Source organism: Lampris incognitus, chromosome 20, assembly GCF_029633865.1.
Source record: "Lampris incognitus isolate fLamInc1 chromosome 20, fLamInc1.hap2, whole genome shotgun sequence".
In the NCBI taxonomy this organism is placed as follows: Eukaryota; Metazoa; Chordata; class Actinopteri; order Lampriformes; family Lampridae; genus Lampris; species Lampris incognitus.
The window spans coordinates 5,874,833-5,889,454 of record NC_079230.1 but is presented as its reverse complement, the minus strand read 5'-3'; the positions used below and the strand labels follow the sequence as shown (position 1 = coordinate 5,889,454).

Below are 14,622 nucleotides of genomic sequence, written 5' to 3'. Positions count from 1 at the left end.
ATCATCTGCGAAGAGCAGAGATGCAATTCTGAGGTTCCTAAAACGGACACACTCCTCACCTTGGCTGCGCCTTGAGATCCTGTCCATGAATATCACAAACAGCATCGGAGACAAGGGACAACCTTGGCGGAGTCCGACACCCACCGGAAACGTGTTTGACTTCATGCCAAGAATACGGACACAGCTCTCACTTTGGTTCTACAAGGACCCGGATGGCTTGTAGCAACTGCCCCGGTACCCCATACTCCTGCAGTACCCCCCCCCCCCACAGAGTGCCCCGGAGTACAAAGAAACAATTAGAAAAGTCAGTTTTACAGAAAAAAGTGTTCACACTCAAAAGAAGAAACCATTTGCTTTCTCTTTTGGCCTGTGAGTGGTGGAACACCAGAGGACGGGGCACCTGTTTTAGCCAAATGGCCGTCGTGACATGAGGAGGAAATGACATGTCATGACTGTTGGAAATGAAACATGATGAGGCGAATGATGCCAAGCCCTCTGAAAACGGCACACACACACACACACACACACGCACAGAGCGATGGATTAAGTCAGCTCAGGAGAGCTGGGATGTCTTTGAGCTGACCTGGTTGTACAAACTTACCACACGTCTCCCGCCGGATGACTTGTGACATGCAAATAAGCAAACATCTCAAATATCTTAAACTCCAGTAAGTACCTGACTGCAGATGAAGTGTACAAGGAAATAACTAGAAAACAGGAACTTGATAGCTGTGTTTCAATGAATTAAAGTATCATTTCAGAGTCAGTGTAAATATCAATGGATTGTCATCTACACTATCGCAGTATTAGTATTTGTAGTATTAATAGTAGCATTAGTAGCACATAATGCCTCCTTGCACTTGTTCTGCACTTCCAAGACCAACATTTGCAGTATCCTGACAGTATGCAAGTCCGTGTTTCGCTGTTTGTTACACATGTACTTTTAGCAATGACAATGAAGTTGAATTGAAATGTTTTAGCAGTTTCCCAGCGAACGGCCCCGTGCTTCACTCAGACAGGACTAGACGGCATAAGGCAAGAGAGCAACCCTGTTCAAACCACACAGAACCAAGCAACCAAGGCTCAACTAGCACGACAGGACAGCCCTGCTGCGTCATAAATACTGTGAAAGTAGTATCTGACATACTACGTACTGTGGTCGATAGGTGATAAATAATACAGTAATTGATTAGTACTCTAGATATTGTGTTAAATACTAACTAATGGATAGTGTGGTGAATTATGTAACAATCAGGGAAGACGGTCACTGTACTGATGACGGCTATGTGCTGGGGAAGCGCAAGGGATTATGGGAGTGTAAACGTTCGTGTCGAAATTGTTGATTTGTGTTCATGTTCTGATTAGTGTTGTTGTTTGACTGTTCGACTCGGACTGGGTGGACGACCATTTTACCGACTGGCTGGCTGTAGGGCCATGACTGCGAGCTCGTTAGGGGAAGCCATTGTTCGGCAACTATTGGGGAGGGGCAGAGAAAAGGAGCACTCCTGGGGTTGTGCGTGACACAGGAGCTGCCATTCTAAAATGCAACCTTGCCTCTCCTTTCCCGTCGGTTCCGTTCGGTTCTGACGGGGTGTACAAATTAAATAGCACTCTCGGGGTCATGCGGTATATGGGACATGAGAGTTGCGAATAAGAGATCTCTATCGCTCATTCTTCCAGGCCTGCTCGCCACATTGGTGTCAGAAGTGGGATTGAGTGAAAGAATGGAGAGGGAGATCCAGAGACTGGAGCGGGCCATCGAGCAGACCCTTTGGCACTTGGAAAACCTGGCGTGGCAAAAGATGGAGCCTGCCAGAGACAGAGGTTTTCCAGTGCACTGCGGTTCCACTGCTCCCTGGAGGTCAGGAGGACCAGTGCCGGAGAACAGCTTCCCGCCACCGCTGATCGCCCCTGGAGGCCAGAAGGATAGCGCTGGGGAACACACACTGCCTGCCGCCACCAGTCGCCCACTACTGAGCAGTAGAGATCCAGCGCCTAGAACACCAACCAAGCTGCCAAATGCAATGGGACAACGCTGCTAGAGCCATACCTCTCGCAAGTGCAATTGGCGGCATGGCATAATGGGTGGATTAACGAGGAGACTGTCATCTATCTGGTTCTGGCATTGGAGGGAAATGCCTTGCAGTTGCTCCTCGATCTAGCACCAGCAGAGCAGTGGGACCTCCAAGCACAGACTTTGGAACTGGAGAGGCGATTCGGGCGACGACCCTTCACTGACCAGAGCAGGGAGCAGCTAGCCAGTCGCCGTCGCCAAGAGGGGGAGAGCCTGGGTGCCTTCACCACAGACGTTCAGCTACATGCCCAGCAGTTACCCGCAGTTCGACGCAGCTGTTAAAGAGAAGCTGGCCCTGCACACTGTCCTGCAGAGGCTTACGCCGGAATGTCTGCGCCAACATGTTAGCCTCACCATGCCCCAGTCCCTCAGTGGGGCTCTCCGCGAAGCTGAACGGGCCGAAGTAGTATTGTCCATGCAACCTCCCCGGCAGAAGACCCCTGCCTTCCGACTGCATGTCAGGGGGGCCGAACATGAGGAGGAGGAAGCAGATGAGGTCTATCAGGTCTGGTTTTCACCACAACAGTCTCGGCGATGGCCTCCAACATCCAGGCAACGTCCACCGCAACCGACTGACCGCTGCTACCGGTATGAGGAGCCTGGTCACATAGAACGCGACTGCCCAGCACCGAAGGCCAGACCCACCCAGCCAATGGGAAATTACAGCGGAGTGGTCTAATGAAGGGACTGCCACTCCAGTCTCCAGCCCCCCTTCAAGGCCAATGCATGCTGGTTGGCCACCTAGGTCACACCAAGGGGTTATTGGACTGCCAACTTGATAGTTGATCCTGCAGGGCCCTGGTAGACATGGGGTCTACCATTTCCTTGGTGTGGCCTGGCATCCTACCGGGCACCACCGACCCCCTCTCCATAGCATGGTCCCTAACCAATACCCAGCTGATGATGATGACTGGGGAAAAGGCTGGGATGAGAGGGAGGAAGTCACTGAAAGTCCGGGCTAGAGACCAGCAGCTGATGCACGAGTTCTGGCTCGCCAACATCTGGGACTTGTGTATCATCGGCCTGGACCTACTGACCTGCTTGGGAGCCAGTGTTAAATTGTCAGAGAGAACCATCAGCCTCGGCACGAACACCGTGGCACTCCAGTCCAGCTGGAGGAGGAGAGGGCTAAACAGCCGCCGCTCAGCAGGCTCAGAGCCCAATGCGGAATTGGAGTGCCACTGCTGCCAGCAGCAGGAGGAGAGGGGCCAGATGACACCAACGGTGGGAGCTGTCCAGACCGCCAGCAATGATAAGAGGTTGTTCCTGTTGACCACGCAGCAGGAGGAGGCAGACGTGGCCCTTGTGCTGGTGAAGGACTTGCTGGAGACAGGGCGGTGCCTTGAGTGGATGGAGGTGTCAGCGCTAGGGCCCGAGGCAGGGACCTACCACTCGCAGTGGGGCAACTTTGAGCTCCACAACAGGTCGGTGTACCAGAGGTGCCAGGCTTCCAGATGAGGGTAAGGTGTCTTGCAGCTATTGGTGCCCCGTGTGCTCCGTCCCCAGGTTCTCCAGATGGTCCAAGGCTCGGTGGGGGTGGGGCACTATGGGAACACCAAGCCCCTGCACCGCCTCCGGGGGAGGTTCCACTGGCCTGGCTGTTGACGCGACGTTGAGCTGCACGTGCACTGCTGCGACTCCTTCACTCGCTGGGCTCGGGCCGGCTCCAGAGTACGGCGGAAGAGGGCCTGTGGCACACGGTGCTGTGGGCGGCCTGTTCGCCAGCGACGGTGCCCTGGACATATGAGGGACCGTGTCTTGGGTGATGGGGTCGTCGAGAACAACTGACCCCTCAGGTAGTGGGCTATGTAGCGATCGGGGAAGATGGTCGCTGGATTGATTACGGCTATGCGCTGGGGATTATGGGAGTGTAAACATTCATTCATTCATTATCCAAACCGCTTATCCTTACTCGGGGTCGCGGGGATGCTGCAGCTGCCTATCCCAGCAGTCACTGGACGGCAGGCAGGGGGAAACCCTGGACCGGCCGCCGGACCATCACAGGGCCATTTCTGCTGAAATTGATTTATGTGTTTCAACGACGTGTTGTTGTTCGAATGTTCCGACTCGGACTGGGTAGACGACCATTTTACTGGCTGTAGGACCCTGACTGTTATTTGCGTGTTCCAGAGTGACCTCGTTAGGGGAAGCCATGGTTCGGCACTTATTGAGGAGGAGCAGACTAAAGGTGCACTCCCGAGGTCGTGCGGCGTATGGGACGCAGGAGCTGCCATTCCCAAACGCGTTCCTGCCATTCCCAAACGCGTTCCTGCCTCTCCTCACCCGTCAGGTCCGCTCGGTTCTGAGGGGGTAAACTAATTAGCACTCTAGGGGGTCGTGTCGGTGTATGGGACACGAGAGTTGCCAATAAGGGATCTCCAGCGCTCACTCTTCCAACACTGTAGTTGAGAAACACTGTTAAAGGTACTACTACATTCAGGTGCTTCTTTCCCCACCGAGCATCAGCACAGAACCTCCGTACCCGTGCAGCGTCACATGGCGCAGCTGCGTGACGTAATTAAAGTGGGAAAACGTGCAATGACCTCTTAGGTGCACAGTGTGGAATAATTCGGCCGCGATTTTCACCCGGCTCGACTGCGAAGCCGAGGGCCCGGACCTACCAAAGCACCCTTTATTTATTTATTTATTTATTTCTTGGGGGGGGGGGGTAAATCCTAACCGGCAAAACCCGCTGGTTTGCAGGATTCGCCTCGAAATAAACCCAATAAGAACGCAACGCAGTCCGGCGACTTTTTAAAAGCCCTCGACGCGTCTCTGCGACAGCGTGGACGTGCAGATCAACCTGCCAGTTGCCACATCCCGACAACGGCAGGAGAGGAACGGCCTCGGACGGCGAGACGGTTCCCCGTGAAACAGCAGCCCACACAAAATCAAAGCATGCAAAAATACCTTCCCGATGCCTCGATTCCAGCCTGGGCGCGACAACGCATCCTTTTCCCGGGTTGAAACGAGGGTTGTGTGTCTCTCTCTCTCTACCGTAACATGTTTGACATTCTCATCCTGATGTGATGTGTTTCCCCCCCCAGTCCCATTCCCGTGTCAGTGACGTTCACTTCCGGTCTCTCGGTTTCGGCGTAGTGGCAAATTTTGCACCCCGTTTAGAGAACGGACCCCGTGTCCCTGAGGAGTCGCGTTTTCTTTCCGCTTCGTTAGAAATACCGACGCGTTCTCATAAACGAGGCAACACGTGCAAAGCACGCGCGTTTCCCCAAGTTCCAATTCACCTGCCGTCGGCGTTTGTGAGATCGGGTTGATATTCCAGAATACCTTCTCAAAAATCAATCGATCGATCGATCAATTTAAAAAAATAAAATAAATAAAAAATACATTTCCACGTTGGGATTTTTATGTTTCCTCGCGTGAAACGGACCCCACCGAGGTTCCCGGCTTACGGTGAGCGTACGCGCGTCCGCCGCGGGGACGCGCGTACGCACAAATCGGTATGACACCCCGCCTCTCGCCCCGCGGCCCGCTTAACGTGAGCGGACGACAAGCCAATTAACGATTCATCGATTCGACTCAACGGAAAACGGCTCTCGAGAACCGCCGCTCACGCTGACCGCGTGTCGCGCGACCCTTCCCAGTCCCGACTTGCGAGCGCGACGCTGACGTCACAGATGCCGGGGGGGGGGGGCACGACTTCTTCGCCGATAATCGGTTTACGGCAGCAAGAAACCGTCTCAACCGGTTTTTCCGGTCAACCGTCCCACATTTTTCGGGGCAAATTTCCCAACGAAGCGCTTCGGTTAAGGCTTGTAGAACCTGATAAGGTAATAAATTCCCAATAATGTAATAACCCCGATAATGTAATAAAAATCTGCCCTTGAGTTCATTGAAAATGCAATAAAACCTGATAATGTAATAACTTCCTGATAATGTAATAAAGTGCATTTCCCAATAATGTAATAAACTTTTTACCAATAATGTAATAATGTGTTGCATTAACGGGACGTTGTTACATTATCAGGTTAGCCTTCATTTCCCAGGTCCCGATAATGTAATAAAAATCTGCCCTTGAGTTCATTGAAAATGCAATAAAACCTGATAATGTAATAACTTCCTGATAATGTAATAAAGTGCATTTCCCAATAATGTAATAAACTTTTTACAAATAATGTAATAATGTGTTACATTAACGGGACGTTATCACATTATCAGGTTAGCCTTCATTTCCCAGGTCCCGATAATGTAATAAAAATCTGCTCTTGAGTCCATTGAAAATGCAATAAAACCTGATAATGTAATAACTTCCTGATAATGCAATAAAGTGCATTTCCCAATAATGTAATAAACTTTTTTACCAATAATGTAATAATGTGTTACATTAACGGGACGTTGTTACATTATCAGGTTAGCCTTCATTTCCCGGGTCCCGATAATGTAATAAAAATCTGCTCTTGAGTCCATTGAAAATGCAATAAAACCTGATAATGTAATAACTTCCTGATAATGTAATAAAGTGCATTTCCCAATAATGTAATAAACTTTTTACCAATAATGTAATAATGTGTTGCATTAACGGGACGTTGTTACATTATCAGGTTAGCCTTCATTTCCCAGGTCCCGATAATGTAATAAAAATCTGCCCTTGAGTCCATTGAAAATGCAATAAAACCTGATAATGTAATAACTTCCTGATAATGTAATAAAGTGCATTTCCCAATAATGTAATAAACTTTTTACCAATAATGTAATAATGTGTTGCATTAACGGGACGTTGTTACATTATCAGGTTAGCCTTCATTTCCCAGGTCCCGATAATGCAATAAAAAAATCTGCTCTTGAGTCCATTGAAAATGCAATAAAACCTGATAATGTAATAACTTCCCGATAATGTAATAAAGTGCATTGCCCAATAATGTAATAAACTTTTTACCAATAATGTAATAATGTGTTGCATTAACGGGACGTTGTTACATTATCAGGTTAGCCTTCATTTCCCAGGTCCCGATAATGTAATAAAAATCTGCTCTTGAGTCCATTGAAAATGCAATAAAACCTGATAATGTAATAACTTCCTGATAATGTTATAAAGTGCATTGCCCAATAATGTAATAAACTTTTTACCAATAATGTAATAATGTGTTACATTAACGGGACGTTGTTACATTATCAGGTTAGCCTTCATTTCCCAGGTCCTGATAATGTAATAATTCCCCAATATTGTAATAATTTAACAGCAGACCACCCATAAATGGATTCAAGTGGTGATACTGTTTAAGCAACGCAAGCTCGAGAGGTCTAGCGCCACCGACAGGTCAAAGTTGGACGTGCATGAATGCTCTACTCTTCCTCAAAGCTACCTCCAAGCTACTTCCACACGTTTTTTACTGTTGGATCATTTCATTACATTATCAGGAAGTTATTACATTATCAGGTTTTATTGCATTTTCAATGGCCTCGAGTGCATTTTTTTATTACATTATCAGGGTTATTACATTATCAGGGTTATTACATTATCAGGTTCTACAAGGCTGAACGTATTTATCCACAGATGAATGAATAACCGCCGCTTAACAGCCAGGAATGTTTTATTGCCTCAAGGTTAAAAAAAACACAAGACTCGGTTTCTTGCGCACCTACTGCCCAGCAGCGCCATCTGCTGCTCGCTACGTAACATAACACCCCCTTCATGCAGCGCGTCACTCACCAACAAAGCTGTTAAAACAAGCTCCATTAATGGAAAATAAGAATACCCACTGCCGCGTGGATATTGACTCGACTCAAAAGTCGGAATTCTGCAATATTCCCCGAGGAAACTGGAGAAAGAGCAGAGGTAGCGAGACAAACAGTTCATTATGCCGCCTTAATCGACTGCTCACCGAGTTGTGCCCAAATCTGCCTTTGACTCAAACGTCAAGAACAAATACACCTTGGACATATTCGAGTCTCCACAGTGTTTAATCCTCATCAGATGTTTAACCACATAATGATTGTTTCGTCTCGGTAGAACTGTCCACTCAAACTTTCATGTTTTCCCCCCCATTCACGGTCCTTTTTAATAATAAACATCTGAAAATATTTGTGTGTCCGCCCTGACTAAAAACCACGCCCCTGGTTATTTTGTCTCCTGTACACTCAAAGCAAGAGGTCCTCAGGGACCATCTTAGCGAACCTGCGGTTGCCATAGCAGCAACAGCTGCATCTCGACCTAGTCCCCTGCGGGGTTCTCTTCCATGCGGCGGTAAAATCTGTCATCTCTGCGGTGCCGTTGGACAGGCATGTTCCTCCGGGTTTCCCTGAGCTTCTCCAGGTCGATCTCCACCAGGGCCACGCCGGCGTCCCGGCCTCCGCAGTCCTCCATCACCGTCCCCCAGGGGTCCACCGCCAGCGCGTGCCCGTACGATGAGCGCTTGTCGTGGTGCTGGCCCACCTGCGCCGCCGCCAGGACAAAGCACTGCGTCTCGATGGCCCGCGCACGCAGCAACACCTAGAATAACAGAACCGCCGACGATGAGATACTGGTCTCGTCTCACATTTCACCCCGCGTTTTGTTTTGTCGCACAGCACACACGCATATAAATGACACCGTGAGAATAATATGAAACAAATGCCGAGTCGTGTTCAAAACTCTATAGTGGCTCGGCTGTCCCTCTATCAGACCCTCCACCAGGGTCCAGATCCTCTCTTTATTCCCGTCTCTCTCTCCGCTGTATCATTTCTTCTCTTGTGTACTTTTCCATCAATGCATTTTTTTTTTTGGACTTTGAGTCAGCTCGTGAAGTGTTGTAATAAAAAGCTAGACGAGTGGAATTATTCTGACAAATTGCATGGGTGTCACTAAGCCTCATTTACTATGGATTTAAAATGACAATATCATGCATTTGCATTTTTCTGCAAAGTTGGACTGGACAAAAGACGGTGTTGCGACTACTAGCGGGACTCTGTAGTGTTAATGCAGGATGAGCGACAGCCAAGTGCACAGAAAGGTAAACAAGAGGCCATCTCTGAAATTCTGCAGAGTCACAGTTAGCTGGCAAGGACAGGAAGACATCACATTCTGTTACTGAGGCCGAGCACGCCCACCTCCCAGTGAGCTGCTCCCGTTGCCATGGTGAAGGCTGACGGATAGGTCAGAATCTCCGCCCCTTGCCTCTGCAGAGCCAACGAGAACTCGGGGAATCGCAGATCGTAGCAGATCCCCAGCCCCACCTGCAGTTTCACAACAATGAGGCGAGGAAGAGGATTAAGAGGAAGGACAACGTGTCACAGCTTACACCCGTGAAAAAGCTGAAATCAGGTGTTCTGGTTTACGCTCGAGATGAACCCACAGAAACCCTCCCACGGCTCTATAATGTCCTGTTTGAGATTCTGGAAATTCTTCATGCCACGAAGAGTGGAATATAAATTCAAACCTTTTACAAAAATTATACATTTAAAAAACGTTCACAAAATGTTTGCTCAGATCAGTCATTTCTTATGGTGATACAACCTAAAAAACAAAAAAAAGGAAAAAAAAGAAAAAAGTTGGATGGCTTTAGGGCCGTGGAGGACTCTCTTTCTGCACCCCCGTCTCTTATTGTGTGCTGATAATGCCGTGATGTGTAAAGAAATGTTATGGCACCTTTCCGATGGGCGTCTGGACGGGGGGCATGACAGCAGGGCCGGGGATGGTGAAGGCACTTTCTTTGAGCGACACCCCTCTTCCAGGAAGCTCCACGTCAAAAAGATGAGACTTCCTGTACACAGATACTATGTCACCTGAGGGAGAGACGAAGATATCAGATTGTGTGTGTGTGTGAGAAGTGGGTCATGAGATTAAAAACGTGCAATAAATTGCTCTTAATTGGAAAAGTGTTGATGGACCAAGAATTGGTATGTGGGTTAAAGAAATGGCTTCAAACATGTCAATGGAAAAGATAATGTATATTGTCAGACGTAAACAAAGTGTTTTTGATAAAATCTGGGGATTGTTTCTGTACTTCCTAAGACGTAATACTAATGTTGGTAACTTGCTTCATCAAGAACAAGCTCTGGGGGAGTAGAACAACTCTATCTGACTGTTTATATGCGTAAAAGCAACTGGAAAAAAACCACACCCTCTAATCAGTCTGTGAAAGAAATGATTGTTATTATTATTTTATTTTATTATTTTTATTAATTGAATTTTTATCTTTATTATCTTCTTTAACCCTGCTTTGAATTGTATTACTTGTTATAGGGACAGGGTTATGGGGGGGGGGGGTAGGGTGAAAATGTTTGCTGCACTGTGCTATTACTTGTTTTGATGTAATTTGCAAACAAAATTCAATAAATATATTGCGTAGAAAAAATAAAAAAAAACGTGCGATAACTGTCTAACTTATTGTCACAACACTGAACGACGGGAACAGTTTTTGCCTCGGCTTTTGAGGGACTTGAAGGTGCATCAGGTGAGCAAGCCTTCTGCACTTTCTGTGCTCGACAGCGCTACACGTTGGAAAAGTAAAAACCTGCAGCTAATTTGATGTCAACCTGCTTTCCATGTAATGGTACGTAGTATAAATACCATAAAAACAGGTGTGTGAACATCTGGAGAGTTTATGACCTTACTGTAGCTCTTGTGTCAGATTAAATGTGCTCTCCTTCTGGTTAGCCTGTTGTCATTTTTTGACATTATGTAATAAAATCCTTACATCAGTGACAGCGATGTCATTTTGTTACAGTAGGACTCATTTCCCAGTCGTGGCTGAGACTGAAACGGAGAGAGAGAGAGAGACGGACAAACAGCACGACGGAGAGAAAGAGCAAGAGAAAGACTGACTGTCGAAGCCGTTGTACCTTCGTCATTAATGATAATGTGACTGTTGTAGATTCGCCGGTCCGTCTCCCACTCGTGGCCTCGTTCGTGAAATCCGCCGAGAGACAACCAGACCTTTAATTTTCTGGAGGAGTAGAAAGTCAATGGGTCAATCTGTGCACAAACCGGAAGGAAAGAAATATATATATATATGAAATTGCCCCAGCTGCAGCAATCGATAACTAATCTAACAAGGTACAGTATTGTCATTCTCGGAAAAAAGATGAAGTAAATAAAACCTGTAAAAACAAAACAATTAAACTGCGATGGCAGGGAAGCGACTCTCCAGGCTTTTGGCAAAATCTACGGCACTTCGCGAGATTCAGAAATCCGTCTGTCATTTGAGTTACGCAGATTCACAGACTAGGAGAAAGGAAGTCATATTTAATTCTATTCTTTCCCTGGTTAGAATACTGAATTATCCCCAGATGTGAATGTGTGTGTGTGTGTATGTGTGTGTGTGTGTGGACCCCGTGATGGCCTGGCGGCCTGTCCAGGGTGTCCCCCCGCCTGCTGCCCAATGACTGCTGGGATAGGCTCCAGGCTCCAGCATCCCCACAACCCTGAGAGCAGGATAAGCGGTTTGGATAATGGATGGATGTACGGATAATGGATGGATGGATGGATAACGGATGGATGGATGGATAACAGATGGATGGATAACAGATGGATGGATGGATAATGGATGGATGGATGGATAATGGATGGATGGATGGATAACGGATGGATGGATGGATAACAGATGGATGGATGGATAATGGATGGATGGATGGATAACAGATGGATGGATGGATAACAGATGGATGGATGGATGGATAACAGATGGATGGATGGATGGATGGATAATGGATGGATAACAGATGGATGGATGGATGGATAATGGATGGATGGATGGATAATGGATGGATGGATGGATGGATGGATAACAGATGGATGGATGGATAACAGATGGATGGATGGATAGATAACGGATGGATGGATGGATAACAGATGGATGGATGGATAATGGATGGATGGATGGATAACAGATGGATGGATGGATAACAGATGGATGGATGGATAACGGATGGATGGATGGATGGATAACGGATGGATGGATAACAGATGGATGGATAACGGATGGATGGATGGATAACAGATGGATGGATGGATAACAGATGGATGGATAATGGATGGATGGATGGATAATGGATAATAGATGGATGGATAACAGATGGATGGATAATGGATGGATGGATGGATGGTTAGAATAGTTACACATGTGAACTGATTCCAGTGTGTTTCGTTGGAAGGTTCTGCCTCTCGCTGATTAGCCTTTTATCGTTTAACCAGTTGTGACTGTTTTATTCCTCTATCCTTTCATCATCTGGGTTTTTTCTCTCTTACTCTGTATGTCTTATTTAAAGGTTTTATCATGCCTTATGTAAAGCACTTTGACTTGCCTTTGTGCGTGAACCATGCTGCACCAGTATACTTGCCTTGCCTTAACGCTTAAGGTACCCAAGCAGTCTTACGACCAGAACCAACTGGCCGAAGACCAGTTGGTCACCTGTTCAAGCTGGGAGCAGCCGTAGCTGCAGGCTAAGACTGTAAACACGTTCCTCTTGGAGGACTTTCCCTACTGTGCACCCTGAATGGAGGGAATAGGAAGCGCTGGCGCCGTGGCGCCCCACCTGGCCAGCCGAGTGTACTGGGAGACTGCATCGCCCGCCAGGCTCTCGGACAGAGCCAGGGTCTCCTCTCGACTGGATCCGATGTAGTCGAAGCCCTCCGGTAGGAAGATCATGCCGGCCCCCCTCTCTTTAGCCTGCTCCACCAGCCGCCGGCAGGCGGCGTAGTTGGCCCGTTTGTCCGGGCTGCATGTGAGCTGGCAGACCGCAGCCAGCGGGGGGGACGAGCCGGACATCCTGAAGACACGACAGGTGAGGAAGGAATCAGGTCAGGTAAACGGGGTCACACGGGGCCACAATGAAGCCGGGGCCCTGTTGTGTATAAGTCACAACAGTGCGACTGTAGTCTAGAACAGTGGTTCTCAACCTTTTTGGGGTCCTGGACCCCCTGCGTATTTTTGAACTACCCTGAGGACCCCTCCACCTGATCTTGGGGGAGGGGGGTTGCAATTTGATAGAAACAGTAGAAACTGCATTTTAAATTGCATTATAGCATTTATTCACTCTTTGGGGCAAAAATAAGAGCTTTCAGTTGTAACTTAGATATAGTTAACAAAACAGAATTCTTATGCAGTAACTTTCAGATATATGTAACAAAACAGAATATGTATTCAGTAACTTTCAGATATATGTAACAAAACAGAATATGTATTCAGTAACTTTCAGATATATGTAACAAAACAGAATATGTATTCAGTAACTTTCAGATGTATGTAACAACACAGAATATGTATTCAGTAACTTTCAGATATATGTAACAACACAGAATATGTATTCAGTAACTTTCAGATATATGTAACAAAACAGAATATGTATTCAGTAACTTTCAGATATATGTAACAACAGAATTGTTATGCAGTAACTTTTAACAATGCAAACGGGAGCGAGATCTCTTATTAAAATACAATAAATTACACGTGTGAAACAGATGTAATTAGAGAAAAAAGTCCTGTTACCCTTTATAGTTTAGGTAGATAAAGGTCTCAGTCACATTTGAGTAAAATAATCCTATTTCTATAAATGTCATAGGATCTTTTTTTTTAAAGATATTTTATTTCCACGGACCCCTTGCAATTACACCACGGACCACTAGGGGTCCGCGGACCCCCGGTTGAGAAACACTGCTCTAGGACACTGCAGCTTTTAAGTTTTACGACAGTCGGTTTACGGCAGTAACGCAAGGCGTGGTTGATACTATACTGTACGTGTATGTGACGTCTACTCTGGCAGCAATAAACACAAAGTCGTGGTCCGTCCGAGTTTTGCTGGACACAACATGCCCCCCTTATCTAATGTTACCCCCCCCCCACCCTGCAACACGTGACTGGAGGCCACGTCCCCTCCTGCCGTGCGGAGCAGAGCAGCCTACCTGCGGGTCAGCCCGCTGCTCCTGCAACCCAGCTGACAGACCTCCCGTCCGGTCCGGGGTCCGGCACGGAGACCGAGAGCAGCCAGCATTAGTTTGGTTCCTCCCTCCGGCCGCCGCCTGTGACGGCAAGACTCTTCTCAAAGTGCCGCGACTGGTGACCTTTGAACCGCCCTCCTCACGTCGAGGCAGCACAAACCAGCCCAGCGTCTGAACTGGACGGCGGGTTGTTCATTTACAGGTTCCACTTTTTCTTCTGCTTCCTGGAGTTTAAAGCAGGCGGACGAGTGGCTTGGAAGCGAATTAGCGCCACCTGCTGACCCGGGGTGTAGTAGCAACGCACGCATGAGCGCCGTCCTCCACTAGGTCCGCTGATCTGGAGCGCCCTTCACGTTTCACAGGAGTACTGACCCTAACGTGCGTGTGTCTTTTTGATGGCGGGGGAAACCGGAGCACCCGGAGAAACCCCACCGCAGACACGGGGATCTGGGGCGTTTGGTGCGACCCATTAACATTTTTATAACCAAATGAAAGCAGAGAGTTGCATTTTAAGACCCCGCACGCCCATGTGAAAATGAACTCTAGCAAAACTATAAAAAATGAAACATTACCATAGTATGTCCTGTTTGGTTTTTTTGTCACATGATTATCCATCCCTCCCTCCCTCCCTCCCTCCATCCATCCCTCCAGCCCTCCATCCATCCATCCATCC

General features: G+C 47.6%; 3 protein-coding genes across 5 annotated transcripts in view; all 3 read right to left on the bottom strand.

The window, feature by feature from the left end:
- clcn3 (chloride channel 3) overlaps positions 1 to 8,293 on the bottom strand; it is a 58,179-nt gene extending 49,886 nt beyond the window's left edge. The window contains exon 1 of the mRNA XM_056300835.1: positions 8,211 to 8,293. The gene's annotated coding sequence lies outside the window, so the exon portion shown is untranslated. The remainder of the gene's footprint in view (positions 1 to 8,210) is intronic.
- Positions 1 to 14,622, bottom strand: part of LOC130130775 (equilibrative nucleoside transporter 2-like) — a 331,770-nt gene that overhangs the window by 207,021 nt on the left and 110,127 nt on the right. The gene's annotated exons all lie outside the window — the stretch shown is intronic.
- nit1 (nitrilase 1) overlaps positions 7,434 to 14,622 on the bottom strand; it is a 9,883-nt gene continuing 2,694 nt past the window's right edge. The window contains exons 1-6 of one of the 3 annotated variants that reach the window (XM_056300604.1): positions 13,914 to 14,130; positions 12,548 to 12,781; positions 10,856 to 10,959; positions 9,660 to 9,796; positions 9,122 to 9,247; positions 7,434 to 8,525 (exon numbers count right to left, since the gene is read on the bottom strand). In XM_056300604.1, the coding sequence (XP_056156579.1) occupies positions 8,247 to 8,525; positions 9,122 to 9,247; positions 9,660 to 9,796; positions 10,856 to 10,959; positions 12,548 to 12,781; positions 13,914 to 14,002 (969 nt within the window). In that variant the 5' untranslated portion in view covers positions 14,003 to 14,130 and the 3' untranslated portion in view covers positions 7,434 to 8,246. Of the gene's footprint in view, positions 8,526 to 9,121; positions 9,248 to 9,659; positions 9,797 to 10,855; positions 10,960 to 12,547; positions 12,782 to 13,913; positions 14,131 to 14,622 lie in introns of those variants that run through there. The other 2 variants (XM_056300605.1, XM_056300606.1) reach the window with 2 other exon arrangements.